The sequence below is a fragment of the Euphorbia lathyris genome, chromosome 3 (genome assembly GCF_963576675.1).
Source record: "Euphorbia lathyris chromosome 3, ddEupLath1.1, whole genome shotgun sequence".
Lineage (NCBI taxonomy): Eukaryota > Viridiplantae > Streptophyta > Magnoliopsida > Malpighiales > Euphorbiaceae > Euphorbia > Euphorbia lathyris.
In genome coordinates this window covers 79356756-79375727 of record NC_088912.1, presented here as the reverse complement: position 1 = coordinate 79375727, position 18972 = coordinate 79356756, and the positions used below count along the sequence as shown (strand labels likewise).

The 18972-nt window shown below is 33.3% G+C and overlaps 1 protein-coding gene across 3 annotated transcripts; it reads left to right on the top strand.

Moving 5' to 3' along the window:
• The first annotated feature begins 8625 nt into the window (after window positions 1-8625).
• LOC136222460 (nuclear poly(A) polymerase 4-like) lies at window positions 8626-15140 on the top strand. 3 transcript variants are annotated; one of them, XM_066010239.1, is made up of 13 exons: window positions 8629-9035; window positions 9133-9210; window positions 11206-11313; window positions 11539-11601; window positions 11689-11850; window positions 12023-12136; window positions 12256-12318; window positions 12444-12773; window positions 12846-13010; window positions 13143-14120; window positions 14568-14644; window positions 14742-14783; window positions 14879-15140. In XM_066010239.1, the coding sequence occupies exons 1-12, from the start codon at window positions 8916-8918 to the stop codon at window positions 14764-14766; spliced, it is 2283 nt and encodes a 760-aa protein (XP_065866311.1). In that variant the 5' UTR covers window positions 8629-8915; the 3' UTR covers window positions 14767-14783; window positions 14879-15140. The 3 variants fall into 3 exon arrangements, with proteins under 3 accessions (XP_065866309.1, XP_065866311.1, XP_065866310.1); XM_066010238.1 differs by having other exon boundaries at window positions 14742-15140; XM_066010237.1 differs by lacking the exons at window positions 14742-14783; window positions 14879-15140 and having other exon boundaries at window positions 8626-9035; window positions 13143-14711.
• The last annotated feature ends 3832 nt before the right edge of the window (window positions 15141-18972 follow it).

Genomic DNA, 18972 nt, shown 5'->3' with positions numbered 1-18972 from the left:
AATTCATAAACCATTAAAGTCATGTAACTCATTATAACCCACAAAAACTAGTTTTAATGAGTTTGATGAGTTATGATAAGGTGGATTATAATAACCTCCAATTTTGAACACCCCTAGTCAAAATTTAGCATTATTTCCTAGCCAAATTTGATCCTAAACGTACGAAATATTACAAATTTAACTCTAACACGCAAGCTCAATTTTAGTCCTATGTTATTAAAGATATGAAAGGTTAGCTTGACCATCATTTAAATGTCATACCGGACCTTTCAATCATCGATTACGTCTAAAATAATTAATGTGCCACTTACAGAGTTACAACAAAAATTGTTAAAATGGTAACAACTAAGCATTTTCATTAAAAAAAAAGTCTCTCACATACAAGTTAATCATAATTTTTTTTATCAATATGTCTAAAATGTTTACTGTGTTACTAATATAGTTACAAATAATCAACAAAAAAAAATGTATGAAATTGCTTCAATTTATGGACAAACTCATTTGGAATGCCTGATGTGATAGTTAAATAACTATCAAACCAGTTTTTTCAAAATTTAGGTAACATATGACCAAAATTGATCTTGCTTGAGAATATTGGTTAAATTTGCATCATTTTATATGTTAAGTCTAAATCTGCACTAACGGTACGATCAAATTTGCCTTATTCAAAAAATAGAAGTATGAGATTCTAATATATTTAAAAAATATATGGGATCATAAAATATAGATACAAGAGTTAGTTAAATATAAAATAAAATTCAAACTTGATTTTTGATGTAATTTTCTCTTTAAATATTACATACATAGATTTTGGTGTCTAGTTGAAAAATTCAAAGTACAACAAATAATTTTGAAAGAATTCATATAGACATTAAATAATTTATTAGCGAAATTCCTAGCGTCCAAGTTGAGATTCCCATGTGGAATTCTCTCTCGTTCGCAGGGATGTAAACAGGGCGCCAATTACATTTCATATCCCTGCTCCCTGATCTATTGGGGATTTTTCGTTCCCGAATTCTAAATAGGAAAATTTATTAACTACGCCCCCGTGGAAATTCTCATTCCCCAATTCATTTTATTATATATATATTATTTTATTTTTTTCTATTTTTTAGGCATTTGGCATAATATAACGATAAATAATAAGATTGATATTTCACTAATTGTTCATGATTCTTGTGGCCGTACTTGTCAGTGTATTTTTTTAGTTATGGCTTTTGGAGAAGCTAGGCCTAAAAAAATTCCCCTAGTGTGGAGTGGTCTGGCTATACCTCTAAATACTACCGAAGTCGAAGTCAAGGTTTAACGATGATAGATTTTGATGCCCCTACTCTGAGTGCTTAGAAGGCCCTACTAGAGAGTGTGGATAATAGCTAAATCGGCTAAACTTGCCTTATGTAGATTTTCGGAGGAGAGTACAATCACACATGCTCACTATATTCAGTTGTGTGGTATATTCAAGAGTAGTTTAGATTCTCCAATTAGACAGTGTTGTAAGTTTGGTGTTATATAGGACGTTCCTAAGGACATTACTGAGTTAAACTCATCTATATACCCAGATCGATTCTTGCTCTATTTTCAGGATAAGTGGGTCCTGAGCAAGATGCACACAATTTGTATAGACGATGAGTTGAGCGTAAAGTCTACCCCTATTTGCAGATAGTGTACTACCATGTTGTGGGAGACTTCTGACCCCGTAGATGGGAGATAGTTGATTAGAAGGTTCCAAGAGAAAATCATTGCGAGGATTACTAGAGTCGTTCCTTTTCGAGGATGAGTATCTAGTGTTTTTTTTATGTATTTTGAACATTTTTACATCTTTATTTAGAGTAAATGAAATACTCATTTTATGCATGTTTGATAGAGATGGTGTTTTTTATGCATCACTAATTATCCAAGAAGACATACACTTTATTGATAAGATCAAACTGGACATAATATATTAGTTTATATTTCAAACACAACTTATTCTGTTATTGGCTAGTCCGCTAAGATTTTCTAACCGAATATTTTCTCTCAATGCCTTAATTGTTGCTCAGGCCGCCCTTTCAAGTTTTCAACCTAACAGTCAATTTTTTTTGTATTTGCCATTTATTTTCGCTATATTATTCTAACATGCTATTGATATTATAATTTGTACACATAGGAGAGCCTCAGTTGGTCTTGGTTGATAGGATCTGTGAATTCGTTTCCATCCATGTCCATGATCTTCACAACTCCTCTTGACATTACCCTCTTGACGATGAAAAGACCTTCCTTGAATTTTCCACTGACATCAGCATTGGTTGGGCTAAGTTGCTTCAGTACCCACTCACCAGCCTTGAGTGCCACTTTCTGATGGTGAACTTTCTAACCATGCGCCTTTGGTACATTTGCAAGTGGTCTAGAGATCTTAACCTCTTTTCATCAACAAATGTCAATTGATTATATTGGACTTGCATAGTTTTAGGAATTTGTGATTCTGTTAATGATTGCACTTCTATTTTTACGGGTAAGACAACCTCTATGCCATATACCAATAAGTAAGGAGTTTCTCAGTGGCGGAGCCAGAAATTTACTTTTGGGAGGCTAATTTTAGCTTTGCGGTAACTGTTGGAGTTAGCTTCTGAAGTTCAGCCTGTTAGGCTTGTAATTTTTTTTTGCCTCGAGCACCCTAAAACTTTATCGTTTTGGTGTGTTAAATGCTAAAAGATTAAAATTGCTCGGCTTAAAAGGAGTAGATATCTCTAATTTTTTTTATAAATCTAACTCTAATTTCTTATAAATTTTTTTTATTTTTAATTATGAATTTTTTATAATTTTCATAAAATAAAATTAAATTGAAAAATTAAGTTTTTTTTAGTCTAAAAAAACTGATTTAGAAAAAAGAAATTAGTTTAAAAAGGTTAAAAAGAATATAGAAAATTCAATAAATAAATAAAAGATTTTAAAAAAAAAGAGCTTAATGAGATTTGAACCTTGGGTTAAATCATGTAGGGCATGTTTGTTTTATCTGCTGTTTGCTGTTTGCTGTTACGGTTTGCTGTTTGCTGTTTGCTGTTTGATTATTAGTGTTTGGTAAAACTATGATTGCCTGTTGATGTTAGTATGTAAAATGACTAATATGGACATGATTTAAATAAATATATAAATTAATTCTAAAAATAATAAAAATAACCTAAATAACTAAATTACAATTACAAAAATAATTATTTATATATAACTTCATTTTTCCATAAAAAAAACTATATACTAAAAATTAAATTGCTATAAAATTGTCTGTAATATTTCTTCATTTTAAAGATCAATTTTTATCTCTAAATAGGATGGAAGTAATCTCATCTCTCAAAGCATTCATTTGAGTTGCTCCAGTTTCCTCGTGATTTTCATTTGTATCAACATCATTTGAACTACTCAATGAGTCGTACGACACAAAATCAGGATCTGCATCTAAACGGTTAAAACCTGGATCTGCTAATATGTTTCTTCGAATATAATTATGTAGTGCCATTGAAGCAATCACGATATCCCTTTGTGTAGTAAATGCATAAGAAGGCATCACTCGTAATATTTTCCACCTAGCTTTCCAAACACCAAAAGTTCGTTCAATACAACATCTAAGAGATGAGTGCCAACGGTTGAATGTCTCTTTATATCCCTTTGGTCGACCACCATGTTGAAAATCAGGCAAATGATATATTGTTCCCTTATATGGTGCAAGATATCCTTCAATTTGTGGATATCCAGCATCAACCACATAATATTTTCCTGCATATGTTATTAACTAAATAAATAAAACAAATATAGGATACATATTCTAAATTATAAAATTGAAAATGAAATATGATTACTTAGGTGGTTTAGGAAAATTTACTTCTATTTTATTGGTAGCATATTGAAAAAGCCGTGAATCGTGAGCAGTACCTTCCCAACCAGCCAGTACAAATGTGAATAACATGTCAAAGCTACAGACAACCATAATATTTTGTGTAGGCACTCTTTTTCTACCAATAAATCGAATAATCTCTTTTTCTTTTACACAAGATGGTACATGAGTTCCATCAATTGCTCCAATACAATCCTAAAATTTCATTATGTATATTTAGTTTATAAAATATGGCGATATAGAAAATTAAGAATATAAACGCAATAATAATTACCTTAAAATATGGCATGTATCTTTTATCGTTAGCTATTTCAGGCGGGGTTGTAGAAAATGTTTGGTCTTTAGGTTTTATCAAGTCCATTGAGAATAGTATCATTACCTTTAGCACTTCATGAAAAACCTACTAACAGTCTCACCCGGGTGTTGAAAACGTTCTTGAACAGCTCGATTTGAAGCTCCTTGAGCGAGTACATATAAAATATACAAACTTTCTCCAAAATAGATATTCTATTTGATTGGACTAATCCATAATGCATTCCAAGATCGTGACAAAGATTTATCAATGTCTTCTTATCCATTCTAAACATATTCATACATCTTGTTTCATTGCCTTCCATTATTTCCCGCAACCATACAATCCCTGTTTGGAATGAATCCATGCATGGTTCTTTTTTAATATATTTCAAATAATGTTGAGCTAGGATCTCGACACTATATATCACTGCTTTCAACATATAATCGTCTTCATTGTCATCATCAAAAATAATTTCACGAATAATATCCATGTCTATATAAAGAAAAAAGAAAAACAATTTCCTAAACAACTTTATTATATAAATATAAAAAGTCATCAATTAACTAAGCAAAGTTTAGATTAATCCAAATTAATTATAATGTAAACATTATAAAAATAATAATAACAAATCTCTATAAGATAACTTGTAAAAAAACATTAATGTAAATAATTATAAAAATAATAATAACAAAACGGCTCTAGAACCACTCATTTTTTCTGCTTTTTTGAATTGTATTGATATTCAAGCCATTTAATCTTCAGCTTATCATTCTTCAGTGTTTTGTATAATTCCCTGAGCGATTTATCAAGAAACAAATCCCCACAAAAAAAATGAATGTCAGAACCAATTTCTATTTGTGGCAAACTCAACACATCATCCATGATCTCTTCTAGAGAATAATCACGAGGTCGTTCTCCAAACATTTTACCCCATGCAACAATTTTCTTTTCGGCAGTTGCTTCAATAATATCCTTTAATGCATAAATAACATCAGTAACTTCTGTAGTACTAGACTTCTTTTTTCCTTTATCACCTTTCTTTTTCTTTGTTGCACTGTCTACAAATATCGCTTTTCTTTTTTGATTACCCATGTTCAGCTCAGTATCAATTCTATCAGTATTCTCAAAGTTAGTATCATCACCAAGCTGAACGGGCGAACCTCCTAATACAGAATCGGGATTCATCATCCTTTCTAACTGATCTTCAAAAGTTTCTTCTAAGTCATTGTTTTGCACCAAATTAATCACATTATTATAAATTGGATCCTCCTCGATATCATTAGGCAAAACTCTAGAAGACGGCGCATATGCATATTCACCAGTAGCAACAGTATCCATAAATAAGATTTCATATTTTTCATAAACATCTTGTCCAATTCCTTTCTCACGCAATGGAGCATAACTTGCATTTTCCTAGACATTACAAGTGGAAATAAAATATTTCATAAATTAACTAATTATAATTTTTTTTATAATTGAAATAAATATTACTAGACTCAACTTACTTGTATCTTAGCATTCCACCACTCATCAGAAGCATCTATTGTGCCTTTAATAGGATCCCATCCTAATCCAGTCTCTTTTCCCTTTAGATCTTTCCACAGTTTCCAATGGAGTTTCATCGAATCCCATTTATGTCTCATCTAATCTTTAGTAAATATGTGACCCGCAATTTTCATTTCATTTTCTACCCATGACCATCCTTTCATACCCCATCCCCCTCCACTTCTTTTACCAAGATTGGTGCCCCCGAACACAAATCTCAAGAAACGCATTAAATTCTACATCATTCCATTTTTTTCTTGGAACACTTTTTTTTTTACTTGTGTTACCACCTATTAATAATAAAATAGATATGTATGCAATAATCTATAGATTAATTGAAAAGAGATATAAATTCATTTAAAGTAACCAAGTATGTGTTAAAAGAAAACAATTCAATTTAAGAAAAATACCTATATCCGAAGATGATGGTACTGCCATGAGTACGAAAAATGCCAAAGTAAATTGATTGCACAATCGCTCTAACAAAGATAAAAAATTATTTATTCATATAATACACAAACTTTAACATAGGATGTTAGAAAAAAGAACAATAACATTTAATTAAAACAAATTGCAATAAAAACTCCAAATATAAAAAAAATACTACTGATTTGTTATGTATTATTAAAGTACATAAACCAGCAATACTGATTTATGCAAATCAGTAATTACTGGTTTATATATCGACATACTCCAGGTATATAAACCAATAATTTGTTGGTCTATGTACCAGCAGCAATTGCTGCTGCTGCTGTATATAAACCAGCAAATTGCTGGTTTATATACCATATATAAACCAACAAATTTGCTGGTTTATATATGGTATATATATAAACCAGCAAATTTGCTGGTTTATATACCAGCAGCAGCAATTGCTGCTGATATATAAACCAGTAGCAATTGCTGGTTTTGTATACCAGCAATTGCTACTGGTTTATATAAATACCAACAATTGCTGGTTTATAAATCAACCATTGCTAATTTATAAACCATCAATTGCTAGATTTAAGAAAGGAGGCAGCCTCATTCTAATTTTTAAATAAGAAAAAACAAACAAATTGACTCTAATTTTAGAAAGGAGACAACCATTTCCAATTATTTTTTTTCATATTTGACGAATCTAAGATTTTACCGACCATAATTTGATTGTATAGTTATTAAATAATAACCATAATTTGCAAACAAGAATCGTGTGTATAAACAAGAATCACAAGACTGAAGAAATTGAAAATTAGGGCAGTAAAATTCAATTGATTTGAATAATTACAGAAATCAAAATTCAACTTTTGAGAAGAAATCAAAATGTAATCAGATTATAGTAAGAGGGAAAAGAAAAAGACAAACCTTGGACATAAGAATCAATCTTTCAACTGCAAAATACAAGAGGAGAAAAACCAAATTTCCAAGTGATATAAATAGAAGAACCAAGAGATGCAATGAGAAGAAAATACAAGAGGAGTGGAAGAGCCAAGAGATGCCATGAGATACAGATGAGAAGCAAACCCTTCAAAGGAGTCCAAGGAGGAAGAACCGTGTTATTATTTTGTAAGGGTATCAAAGGGAGAAAAAAAATGAACGTGAACATGAGATCCAAAAAGTAGGAAATACCTGCTGTTGGGAAAAGCAGCTTTTCAGACCTAAAACTGCAACAACAGTTTTCTACCAAACACTCTGAACTCTCCTTTTCAACCTGAAACAGCAAACATGAGGTGAAAAAGGAGAATACTGATAGAATTTTTTAACAACAACATAGAACAAACTCTATTATATATAACAACAACATAGAACAAACTCTATTATATAATGAAGCTATCATCACAACAAGAAGTATTGAAAACACAGAGGCATCAACTAGTGTAAAGAGTAGGAATGCGATTTTCAACGAGAAACGTTTTTGCTATTTATAAGAAAACAAGAAAATCTATTATCAAAATGCAAAATAAAAATAAAAAAAATAAAAAAAAATAAATTCCAATAAAAACTGAAAAAGGTATAACATTAATTCATGAATTAACTACGAATTAATATTATTAATGGCAAATAAAATGCCTTAACATTAATTTCTTAATTAGAAAACGGTTCACATAAATGAAAAAAGCAGTTTTAGAAATATAATTGGTACCATATTCATATTATTAATAATTTAAAAATGCTTAAAAAATTAGTAAGAATCACACGTTAGTCAAAGCTATGACTTTCTTTTTTCTATGGTTCCAAGCTAAAATATATGTTTTCTTTTTTTGAATCATAAAATATTTTTATACTCCTTGAAGATATAACCTACATATATTATATGTATAGAAAATCTGCTGTCCTCATTTCAGTGTTTCCTTCCACATTCCTCTCATAAAAAGTGGTCCATTTTAATCATGTGGATCCCATTAGCCCATAAAATATATTATTTTAATTAAAATGGACCACTTATTATGAGAGGGACATGGAAGAGGATACCGAAATGAGACCACAGATTTTCTCTCATTTTTAGTTACATATAATATAAGTACATCTTAAATTACTTAAAAAATAATTAATTTATGTCAAAAAAAAAAAATTTATAATAAAAAAAATAAACTATTTAGTAATTAGAGTTTGAAACTTAGTAAAGTTTAAGTTATTGTTTTTCGTAATATACATCTAATAAGGTTTTTTTTTTTTTTAATCAAAATATTATTTTTCAAAATAAAAAAAAATATCAAAAAATTATTTACTCTTTTGTAACTTAGTTGAAGGACCAAAATATCACTCTCTAGTTGGCTAGAATCTAGTCAAATATAGATATATTTTTTGAAAGAATCCTAATTGACTCGTTTATCTCAATTAGTGTTTTTATTTTGGAAATAACACTTCGTGTTTTCCTTAATACGGTTTCCATATCCGAATAGAACTAATAAACTAAACATTATAGTCTTCTAATGAAATATAAATTCATTATAGTATAAAAGAAGCAGCGGTCTTCCTGATTAAAATATCCACGAAAAATCAAGTCTTTTCTTTCTTTCTTTCTGTCTACAATTTCTGAATTCCATCTCTCTTACCAATCGGACCCTTTCTAGGTGTCCCTCCCTCCCCCCTTATATCCATCTCCATTTTCTTTTTCCTTCTCTTTTTGTGTTAGGTTTTCAATTTTGATTACCTTTCATAGTGATTCGGATTTCGGGGGTTGGGTTTCGTTCTTTTTGATTTAGGTTTTCAGATCATCTTTCGGGTATTATGGGTTCGCAAGGCTTGTATACGTCTTCGCCGCCGCCTAAACAGTACGGCGTTACCAAGCCTATATCGATGGCGGGGCCTAATGATGCCGATATTCTGAGAAGTCGCGAATTGGAGAAGGTGTGTATTTCGATTAAATATCGTCGGCTTGATGTTTGTAATTGGATTTTTTTTTTGTTGTTGTTTCTGATTTGATTTTGTCTGTTGGATTTGGAAGTTCTTGAGTGATTCTGGGCTTTATGAGAGCAACGAGGAAACCTTGAAGAGAGAGGAGGTTCTGGGTCGGATTGGACATGTAAGTTGTGGCTATCTTTCTTGATTTTGATCGCATCATGTTATTTTTATTTTTTATTTTTTGGTTATTTATGCATTTCTTTTTTTTCGTTTGAAATTAGGACTAATTAGCTTACACGATTTGTTTGAATTAGTGAGCCATTGATCACGGTAGAGTAAATTATGTTAGTCGTTGAAGAAATTCGATAATTTGCACCTTCTCATCATAGCAAAATTTTGAACATTGTATAAGAAAGTATGTGTGTGTGTGTGTTCTCTGGGATGAATATTATGGTGTAAAACTTGCTCTAGGGCCATTTCTACCCATGTAGGATGTCTATTTGTCTGAAGAATGTTTTCTTCTGGATATCTACAATTCTTCATCGCTACTTAGCATCCAAATTCTGCCTCATTATTTCTATTAAGCATAAATTGAATTATTGAAACACTCTAAGGTCTTTGTTTGGCCATATTTAACACTAGAAAAACATTTATAACTAACACTAGAAACACATCTATGATCCCTACTGACTACCAGTGATTATTATCAAACAGTTTAATCACAATGCTTTTATCATCTATATAGGATTATGATTTGTTTGAAGAATGCTTTCCTTTTCATCTTTATCGGTCCCTATAAGCATGGAATTCAATTTCTTTTCCCTTTGGGAAGCACCTAAATTTTACCTGATTTACATGTTTTTTTTATGTTTAGTGCTAGAAAACCTCTAATGTTACTAATGATCATGATCAACTGATCAAGCACATAATGCTTTTTAAGGACATTAGTGACCCTACCTTTGTTATAAGCTGTTTTACATGTTTCAGTTATGGCTCTATCATTTTGAGATTGAGTGACACTGACACAGTGCATGATGTATATGATTTACGAGCTGTCTCTTGTTAAGATACTTGAGGGGTTCATTGATATATAATGAACTTCTCATGATTTAGCAGAACCTTGTTGATGTATGTTTTTGAATTTTCTCCAGCTTGTCTAATAGTTATTTGAGAATAGATGATCTGGTCTCAGGGTGTGCTATAGTATGCAGGGGCATTAAGGTTATGTTCAGTCTACTATTGCTTTGTTTTTTTGTCATTTTATTTGCACTTTGTCCATTTTTACCATTAGATTGACTTTTATCAGCCAAGGGCTGTTAAGGCCAGAGTAATGCATACTTCTTTTATTTTATTATGATTATTATTATTTTTTTAAATCACTATAGAATTTTCATAACATGACCTTGGAGGACCGGTGAAACATATAGAAATGATACTGCTTCATTAACTTTATGGAGTTTCATATTTCCTGTTGTTGCAAGTAAAACATTAAGACTCATGCAATGTGAATGATTGTTGGGGAAGTCCCGAGTGACCCACTCTCTAACAATATTAGCTTTAGTATATAAAGTATTGTGTTCAATGTGTTGCATATGTAAGGGCCAGATCCATGGGAGAGGCTCTATAAAACGTATAGAAAGGATACACAGGAGTCAGTTATTTTTGGGTAAAGTCCAGGCTGAATGGGCGACTCACTTCACTTGCTTAAATGTCAAGCTTTAATTTGTAAAGAATTGTCCTCGTTGTGTTGGACTTGTAAGGGCCAGATTGATGGCCATTTGGGAGAGGTTGATCCATTTCCTTTCTTGGGTTTGACTTGCAAAAAGTGGGATTCCATGTCGTTGGGTCTTGAATGTGATGACCGGGGGTTTGTGTCTTGGGGATTTTGGTTGCTACCTTTATGTACTTACATTCCCTTCATTTTCCTCTTTTCTTCCATATGGGACTTCCTAAGTAATTTCTAAGCGTGAAACTTTCTGTGGCATTTAGTTTTACTAAAGTTGCATGATGGAAGCAACTTCTATCTAGTAAGGAAATGGAAAAAGTGAAGTAACAATAGAATGCACCTTCTAAATGTATCTGCCACTCAGCTTTTATTTATTTTCGGGTGTACTTTCTTTTTCTCTTGCGTTCCAAGACTTTTGTAAATTCACTCTTTCTCTCTCTTTTATTTCAGGTTGTTAAGGATTGGGTGAAGCAGCTAACTCGCTTAAGGGGGTACACAGATCAAATGGTAGAGGATGCCAATGCTGTCATTTTTACTTTTGGCTCTTACAAGCTTGGGGTATGTATTGTTGACTTTTGCTTGTTCTCTACGGTGCTTTCATCATTATGTTGTAATATAACTTCTTTGTGAAATATATGCTTTCTTTCTTGTCAACATCATCATTTCAAAGGATTGAGAAAGTTATTGGCAATAATATATCAGTTAATTGCCAGTCTTTACCTTTTTTTTTTCTTTTTTCTTTCAAGCTGTTGATGAACTTTACTGAAATTAATGTTTTGGCAGGTGCATGGTCCAGGGGCTGACATTGACACATTATGTGTTGGGCCATCTTATGTCAATAGGGAGGTAACCTATTCTGACCAAATGCTTTAATTGGTTGATGGATCTGGTATCTTGTCCTTTAGTGGATCTAAATAAGGCTTTCTTTGGCAGGAGGACTTCTTTTTTGTGTTGCACAACATTTTGGCAGAGATGGAGGAAGTTACAGAGCTTCAACCTGTTCCAGATGCTCATGTCCCTGTGATGAAATTCAAATTTGATGGGATATCAATTGATCTTCTATATGCAAGTATCTCTCTACTGGTGGTGCCTGAAGTAAGTAGCCATTCTCTCCTGGGAATTTCTTGTGGAACATGCCTTTTCTGTTAGTATATTTCGCATTGGGTCTTGTGTCCTCTCTCTCTCTCTCTCTCTCTCTATATATATATATATATATATATATATACCTGCCTTTCTGTCTGTCTGTTGATTTTTTGTTCCTGAACAGGATTTGGACATCTCAGATGTCTGTGTTCTGTATGATGTTGATGAACCTACTGTCCGGAGCCTTAATGGCTGCAGGGTTGCGGATCAAATTCTTAAACTCGTTCCTAACATCGAGGTGAAGTGCATTAGTGGATAGTCTTTTTTTTTCCATTTAAAGTATGTTTCTAGTTGGCAGTCTGTGATGAAATTCTTAGAATTTATAATTCAATTCAAAATCTTTTCATGAAATTGTAGCATTTTCGCACGACGCTTCGGTGTTTGAAGTTTTGGGCTAAACGGCGTGGCGTTTATTCCAATGTGAGTGATATCCTCTTGTTACAGTTGACCTTGATTCCCTTCTCATAATTTCTTTGATCCCTTCTACATTCCCCAGATTTTTTCACTAATCTGTCATTGAACTTTTCTTGTTTTTCCATGTTCAGGTGACTGGGTTTCTCGGTGGTGTAAACTGGGCTCTCCTTGTTGCTAGAGTGTGCCAACTTTACCCTAATGCCATTCCCAGTATGCTTGTTTCTAGATTTTTCAGGGTCTACACTCAGTGGCGCTGGCCAAACCCTGTCATGCTGTGTCCCATTGAAGAGGACGAACTTGGATTCTCTGTTTGGGATCCACGTAAAAATCCTCGTGACAGAACGCATCATATGCCGATCATAACACCTGCATATCCATGCATGAATTCTAGTTACAACGTCTCAACAAGTACTTTACGTGTCATGATAGAGCAGTTCCAGTACGGTAACAAGATTTGTGAGGTAAGGAGGATAGAGTTCAGCCTAGCATTTTCGAATTGGATGCTAATTAGTTTTTGCTTTTGTTTAACTCAGGAGATCGAGCTGAATAAGGCCCAGTGGAGCACTCTGTTTGATTCGTACCTGTTCTTTGAAAGCTACAAAAACTACCTGCAGGTTGATATAGTCGCAGCTGATGTTGATGACTTGCGTGCTTGGAAAGGCTGGGTGGAATCCCGATTAAGACAATTGACTCTTATGGTATTATTTATGTCATTTGATTGTTCACCATTTGAAGATGACTTGATATTCTAATTGCTTTGTCAATTTTTTTTTTTAACGCCTGACTTATATACTTCCATTTTGTTCTCCTTTTGCTTGTGTTAATTGCAGATTGAGCGTGACACATATGGAAAGTTGCAGTGTCATCCCTATCCTCACGAGTATGTGGATACCTCCAAACCATGTTCCCATTGTGCTTTTTTTATGGGTTTGCAGAGGAAACAAGGGGAGGTAATCCAGGAAGGGCAGCAATTTGATATCCGGCGGACAGTTGATGAATTTAGACATTCCGTAAACATGTACATGTTTTGGAAACCAGGAATGGAAATTTATGTTTCTCATGTTCGAAGGAAGCAGATCCCATCTTATGTTTTTCCGGATGGTTATAGGCGCCATCGGCATCCTAGGAATACACAACAAGTATCAGACAATCCATGTGGTGACAATGATGGTGTATATAAGGGTGGATTTGGTGAGGGAGGGCTTAAGAGGAAAAGTGATAATGATGGGGTTGATATGAGGAAGAAACAATGCTCCATTAGTCCTCAGAGGCAGGGTTCAATTTCTCCTGAAATTCTAACTCACAAGCTTGATGGTGCATCTGCTGAGTGCTTGGCATCCACTTCAGGGAGTGAAATGAGTGGGGTTGGTAAAAAGGGGAAAAGTGATAATGATGGGGTTGATATGATGAAGAAACGATGCTCTATTAGTCCTCAGAGGCAGGGTTCAATTTCTCCTGAAATTCTAAGACACAAGCTTGATGGTGCGTCTGCTGAGTGCTTGGCATCGACTGCAGGGAGTGAAATGAGTGGGGTTGGTAAAAAGATATTTTCTTCTGATGATGCAGAAGGGGTCTGCACATCTAATACCAGCATAATTAGCTCCATATCTGGTGAGGTTGGTTCATGTGAGGATATTGGAAATGATTCAGTGGCAGGCAGCTGCGAGGGCAACAACGGGAGTGTTGAAGGAAGTAGTAATCTTGGAACTTCACAAAGTGATTCATGTGATGCAGATTCCGAGTCTCTTTCGGGGAATGAGAGTGCAGATGGCAGTGGAACATTGCAAGATCGGTTGCAGGAGTTTGAGGTTTCTGAAATGAGTTTCTCCTCTACTTCTACTTCACAATTTCTACTTGACTATTTTATATATTTACATTTTCTTTTCATGTCAATATCATCATCTGTTTCTTGTCAATTTTTTTTCGTCCTTAAAAGGCAGTTTGTTGGGAGAAAAGGAGGTTGGCTGAGTGTATATATACTGCTTCCAACGTACAAAAGAATCACTCATTTAATTGTGAGAAATTGGCTGTAGTTTTCTTTCTTCTGATAGCCATTATGAGAGTAGGTGTGCTGATTGGGATTTAATTGATTGTTACAAGTTGGATGTTCCCGAACTTGAGCCCTTAATTTGGATCCTGTCCTGTGGAGAGAAGTTATTTACTTTCAGATTTTGTTGTAATATATTTTCTTTGAACAATTTTTCCTTGTGCAGTTTCCTAACATTTCAGTTATGGTTTCTTGTTTTTGTGTGAAGCCAAATGGTACAGCCGGGATGGTACTAGAAACTATGGGAGGAGTCAATGCGGAAACATTACAGAAACCTGTGATAAGGCATGGTTTTTTGAAATTTTAATTGGTACTGCATGTATATATCCCTTGTAAAATAATTATTCTTTATACTGCTCCTCTTCTGGTTATCTAAATGCAGGTTAAGCGTAACATCGACAGCGTGAAGATTTTGAAGTGGGAGGTAAATGAAGTTTGATCTCGCCTAGGTGACAGGAAAAGAAAGTCAGCAGTTGGTAAGTGTTAATTGCTTGCTGGCTTTCATTTGTGTTTTTTCAGGTATATATAAATTGGGAACAGGAGAGCTCTGGTGGGTGAAGAATGGTCAAAGGGATTGCTTTTCCCGAGGTTGAAATTATTTAGACAGGATGGCAATGGAGAACTTGTTTTCTTTTTCTTATTTTTCCTTAGCGTTTGAGGGAATTTGTTCATTCCTAGAGTAGAAACCGGTTTCAGAGGCTCCTTAGGTTGTATCTTTTCTTTGCCCACCATGTAATATAAAGTAAAGTATTTGAAAAAAGAAAATAAAAATTATAAACTCTTTTCCTTCTCCAATAAATGCTTGTGCTGACAATTCTAATTTTGATAGAGTTCATTTAAAACATTATCTGTGCCTAAAACAAATGGAAATAGACTTGTGATGATGCTTTCAATAATATTCTTAATGTTTACTTATATATTCTCATTAAATCAAACCTTCAGCCTTAAAAGGGTAGATTAAATCAACATATTTTCAATTTACAACACAACTTATGGATTTTGTACAGTGGACAAGCCGCTATTTTAAAAGCGATTTCAATAGACTGAAATATGAAAACTCCAATCTCACTCCAATGTTAATACGACAATACCCAAATATGAAAACTCCAATCTCACTCCAATGTTAATATATCAATACCCAAATTTGAAAATTCCAATCACACTACTAGGTTAATACTCCAAACCGATAGTTGTGGAGTTAGGATCTAAACATCAGAGGTTACATCGTGTAAAAAAGATAAATGCTATTTAAAAAATTAAATGTGGGGTTTTCTGATGGAGCTGGTGGGTGAGTCCATCTCTGCCCCTGCAAACCAATGCACTTGAAGTTGGAGGAGACTATGGAACAACAAAATTCAAAGTATCTAAAATGTTTATTATATTATTCATATAATTGCACAAAATTGTTTCAATTTTGTCGAAAAACCTATTTGGTTTGATATGAAAATCAAATAATTAAATTAGTTTGTTCAAATTTTTCATTAGATTGGGATAAAACTAATCTTCCTTATCCAATATGCTTTTATAAAAATGTTAGGGTCTTTAAAAAAAATGTTAGGGTAAAAATTTGGCCTTTATCCTCCAAAATGATATATCATAATAAAATTGAATTTGCTACATAAGTTTATAAATGATTATGGTTTAATAGATTCTACAAATAAAGGATAGACACTGATACGACTGAATCTAGATGGTAGTGCTCCTATGATAGCTGAAGTCCTTTCTAAGCTTGAAGTAAGACATAAAAAGGATCAAGGCGGGACCGATGATCGGTGACCTCACTCTGATGTTAAAATTAGTAGAGTTTAGAAGGTGAGCACGAAGAAATTAATTAAGAATTACAATGGATGTGTGTGTATTGTAACTATGACGTAGCGTTATATTTATATGGTGCCACGACAAATCCAGTAGTCAGTGTAAGGGATATGCCCTAACTTCCTTTGAGAACAACTATCGACTCGTGATTTCCGGATGTAAGTTAAGCAATTTGTAATATGCCCAACTTGTAATCCTGAATTTTAAGCGTGAATCGAAGGTCCTTCTCCATAGTGGATTTAGAAGGTATCTTACTGATCCATGTGTCCTAGTGATTATTTACTCCAATATGATCTGATCCGAAGGCTCTCTGTGCGTCGTACTTCAGATGGAGACATATGAACTTGGGGCCTCGATCATTTGTTGATTCGTTCGGTCCTTTGAAACTCTAGTGAAGGGTCTGGTATGCCATTCATGCTGAGATTTAAGCATTCATATCGGTATAACATGGTGTTTATTTGTATCGCACACGATTCTCCTTTTTTCCTAGTATTTTAGAGATCTCTTCGTGCTCCATCAGAATGATGTGTAGGCGTCATTTTTGCAGTTCCTTATTCCCATGGGAATCGCGCCACGTGTTTAAAGGCGCCCTACTTAGAAATAAATAGAATAAAGGACTGTGAGTTTTAAGAAGTGGTGCCTCACTAGATCCCTTTTGAAGACAACATTTCACCATCTCCCAAGCTAAATTCAGTAATAATGAAGATGCGAGTGAGAGAATTCATGTTAAAACAATAATAATAATCGAAATTCTGAACTTCAATGTAAAAAGATACAAATGTGAAGAAAACTAAATTCAATTACTAAAACTTAATAACATGAAATCCGATGAAATAACAAAATGATAATCTAAGCTTGCAAGGATCGAATTTTGGGGGAATTCATCCTTTACTAAGCTAGAACGAAAACAAAGCTGGAATAAAGGTAAAATAATGTCTAAAACAAATACTAAAAACTATCTTAAACTAATTAATTAAGACTATTTTTTTTACAGGGCTAATTATAAATCTAGCCCAATTAAGAGGGGTCATTTACATATCTAACACACTTTGCTTCCATCTTGCCAAATTAGACCATTTCATCCATTTTGGATAAAATTACCCTTACTTCTATTGATCGATGGATCTGCTCCGGCTTCTGCTTTTTCCGCTTCATCATCATCATCTTCTTCTTCTTCTTCTTTTTCTTCTTCTTCTTCTTCGATTTCTGATATCAATCGTTAGCGATTTTTGAGATTTTTGAAGTATTATGTTTAATTTCCCATAGAAATGGTATGTTTTTAGGTTATACGCCTGCTTTTCTCGCTAGTCTTGTCTATTTTTTCATCTGTAATGGTATCGTTTCAATTTTCTATATTTTCCACCATTTCCCTCCATTTTTCTCCATTGTTGTCGCATTTGTGACGAAATTTGTCGCATTTCGTCACAAATGCGACAACAATGGAGAAAAATGGTGGAAAATTGAGAAAATTGAAACGATATCATTATAGATGAAGAAATAGGCAAGACCAGCGAGAAAAGCAGACGTATAAGCTAAAAACATACCATTTTTACGGGAAATTGAACATAATACTTTAAAAATCGTTAACGATTGATATCAGAAATCGATCCATCGATCAATAGAACTAATGGTAATTTTGTCCAAAGTGGATGAAATGGTCTAATTTGGTAAAATAGAAGCAAAATGGGTTAGATATGTAAATGACACCTCTTAATTGGGCTAGATTTGTAATTAGCTCTTTTTTACATGAGTTAAGAGACTCTTAATTACAACAAAATAAGGAAAGATCACTCCTTAGCCTTTAAGGATTCTTTCTCTCTTGACATAGATGTATTAGAGTTGAATAAGGATCAGTTGAAGATAATGTAGGTTGACTTTAAGCTGTTTGTTGAAATATGGAATCGCACGTTGCTCATTGAGTAGCCTCATGTAGCTCGTCGAGCAACCACTTGAAATCACAAATCGACTTTTCCTTTGTATTGTTTCTCATCGAAGAGGCCTTCCCTAGCTCGTCAAGCAGAGACCGTTAAGGATTCCTCCAAATCATCTTCATTTTAAGACCGAAAGAACATTAGATTACTAGAAACTCTAATTAAGAAAAATAAAGTGAATACACTTTAAACGTGTAGGAAATCAACATAAAAGACTAAAAAACAACCTAAAATAAAGACTAAAAATCTATAGCAAATGGATATAACACCATCTTAATAGTGCAAGACAGTAAATTTATGAATGTTGATAGAGCGACATCCGGATGTGGATTTATCCTTTTAGGTCAATGTCTATCCCCCAAAGGATGATGAGGCGGTTGATGAGCATCCGGGAATTTTCGAGTCCAACCATATCTCCTCAATAATTTGTATTTTAATTTGCAATGAAGGATTAAATTTGCCTTTATAGTTATAACATTAATTTTATCAAGTTTTTTTTTTATGTTTCATCTTTGCAAGATGATCTTTTTGTTTTTCTTGATCAAATATTGCTCTGAAACATTCTAGCTTAATGTAATCGAAACTTTGATAAACTAATAAGGAAATCTAATGCTAAAGATTGTAACTGAGGTTATTGTATAATGCATATGATCGATCTTTAATTGTAATCTAAATATTTCTATGACTTGAATGGTTCATTAATATATGAATGTCAACTACTGAATGGTAGGACTTAAAAATAAATACAAGTGTGTTGGGACTAAACAATCTTCACAAAGCTTGTGTGCTTGACAACCGAAGGGCGCGTGGGACCTTACATAAAAGAAATAATATGCTTATTCTGGAGGTCTTTTCTAGTTGTAAAAC

What these genes read in the sequence shown, in the direction of transcription:
- LOC136222460 (XM_066010237.1), top strand. Translation starts at nt 8,916, where the DNA reads ATGGGTTCGCAAGGCTTGTATACGTCTTCGCCGCCGCCTAAACAGTAC. An exon ending in TTCTGGGTCGGATTGGACAT is followed by an intron (nt 9,211 to 11,205) that starts GTAAGTTGTGGC and finishes CTTTTATTTCAG; the next exon opens with GTTGTTAAGGATTGGGTGAA. An exon ending in GGCGTGGCGTTTATTCCAAT is followed by an intron (nt 12,319 to 12,443) that starts GTGAGTGATATC and finishes TTCCATGTTCAG; the next exon opens with GTGACTGGGTTTCTCGGTGG.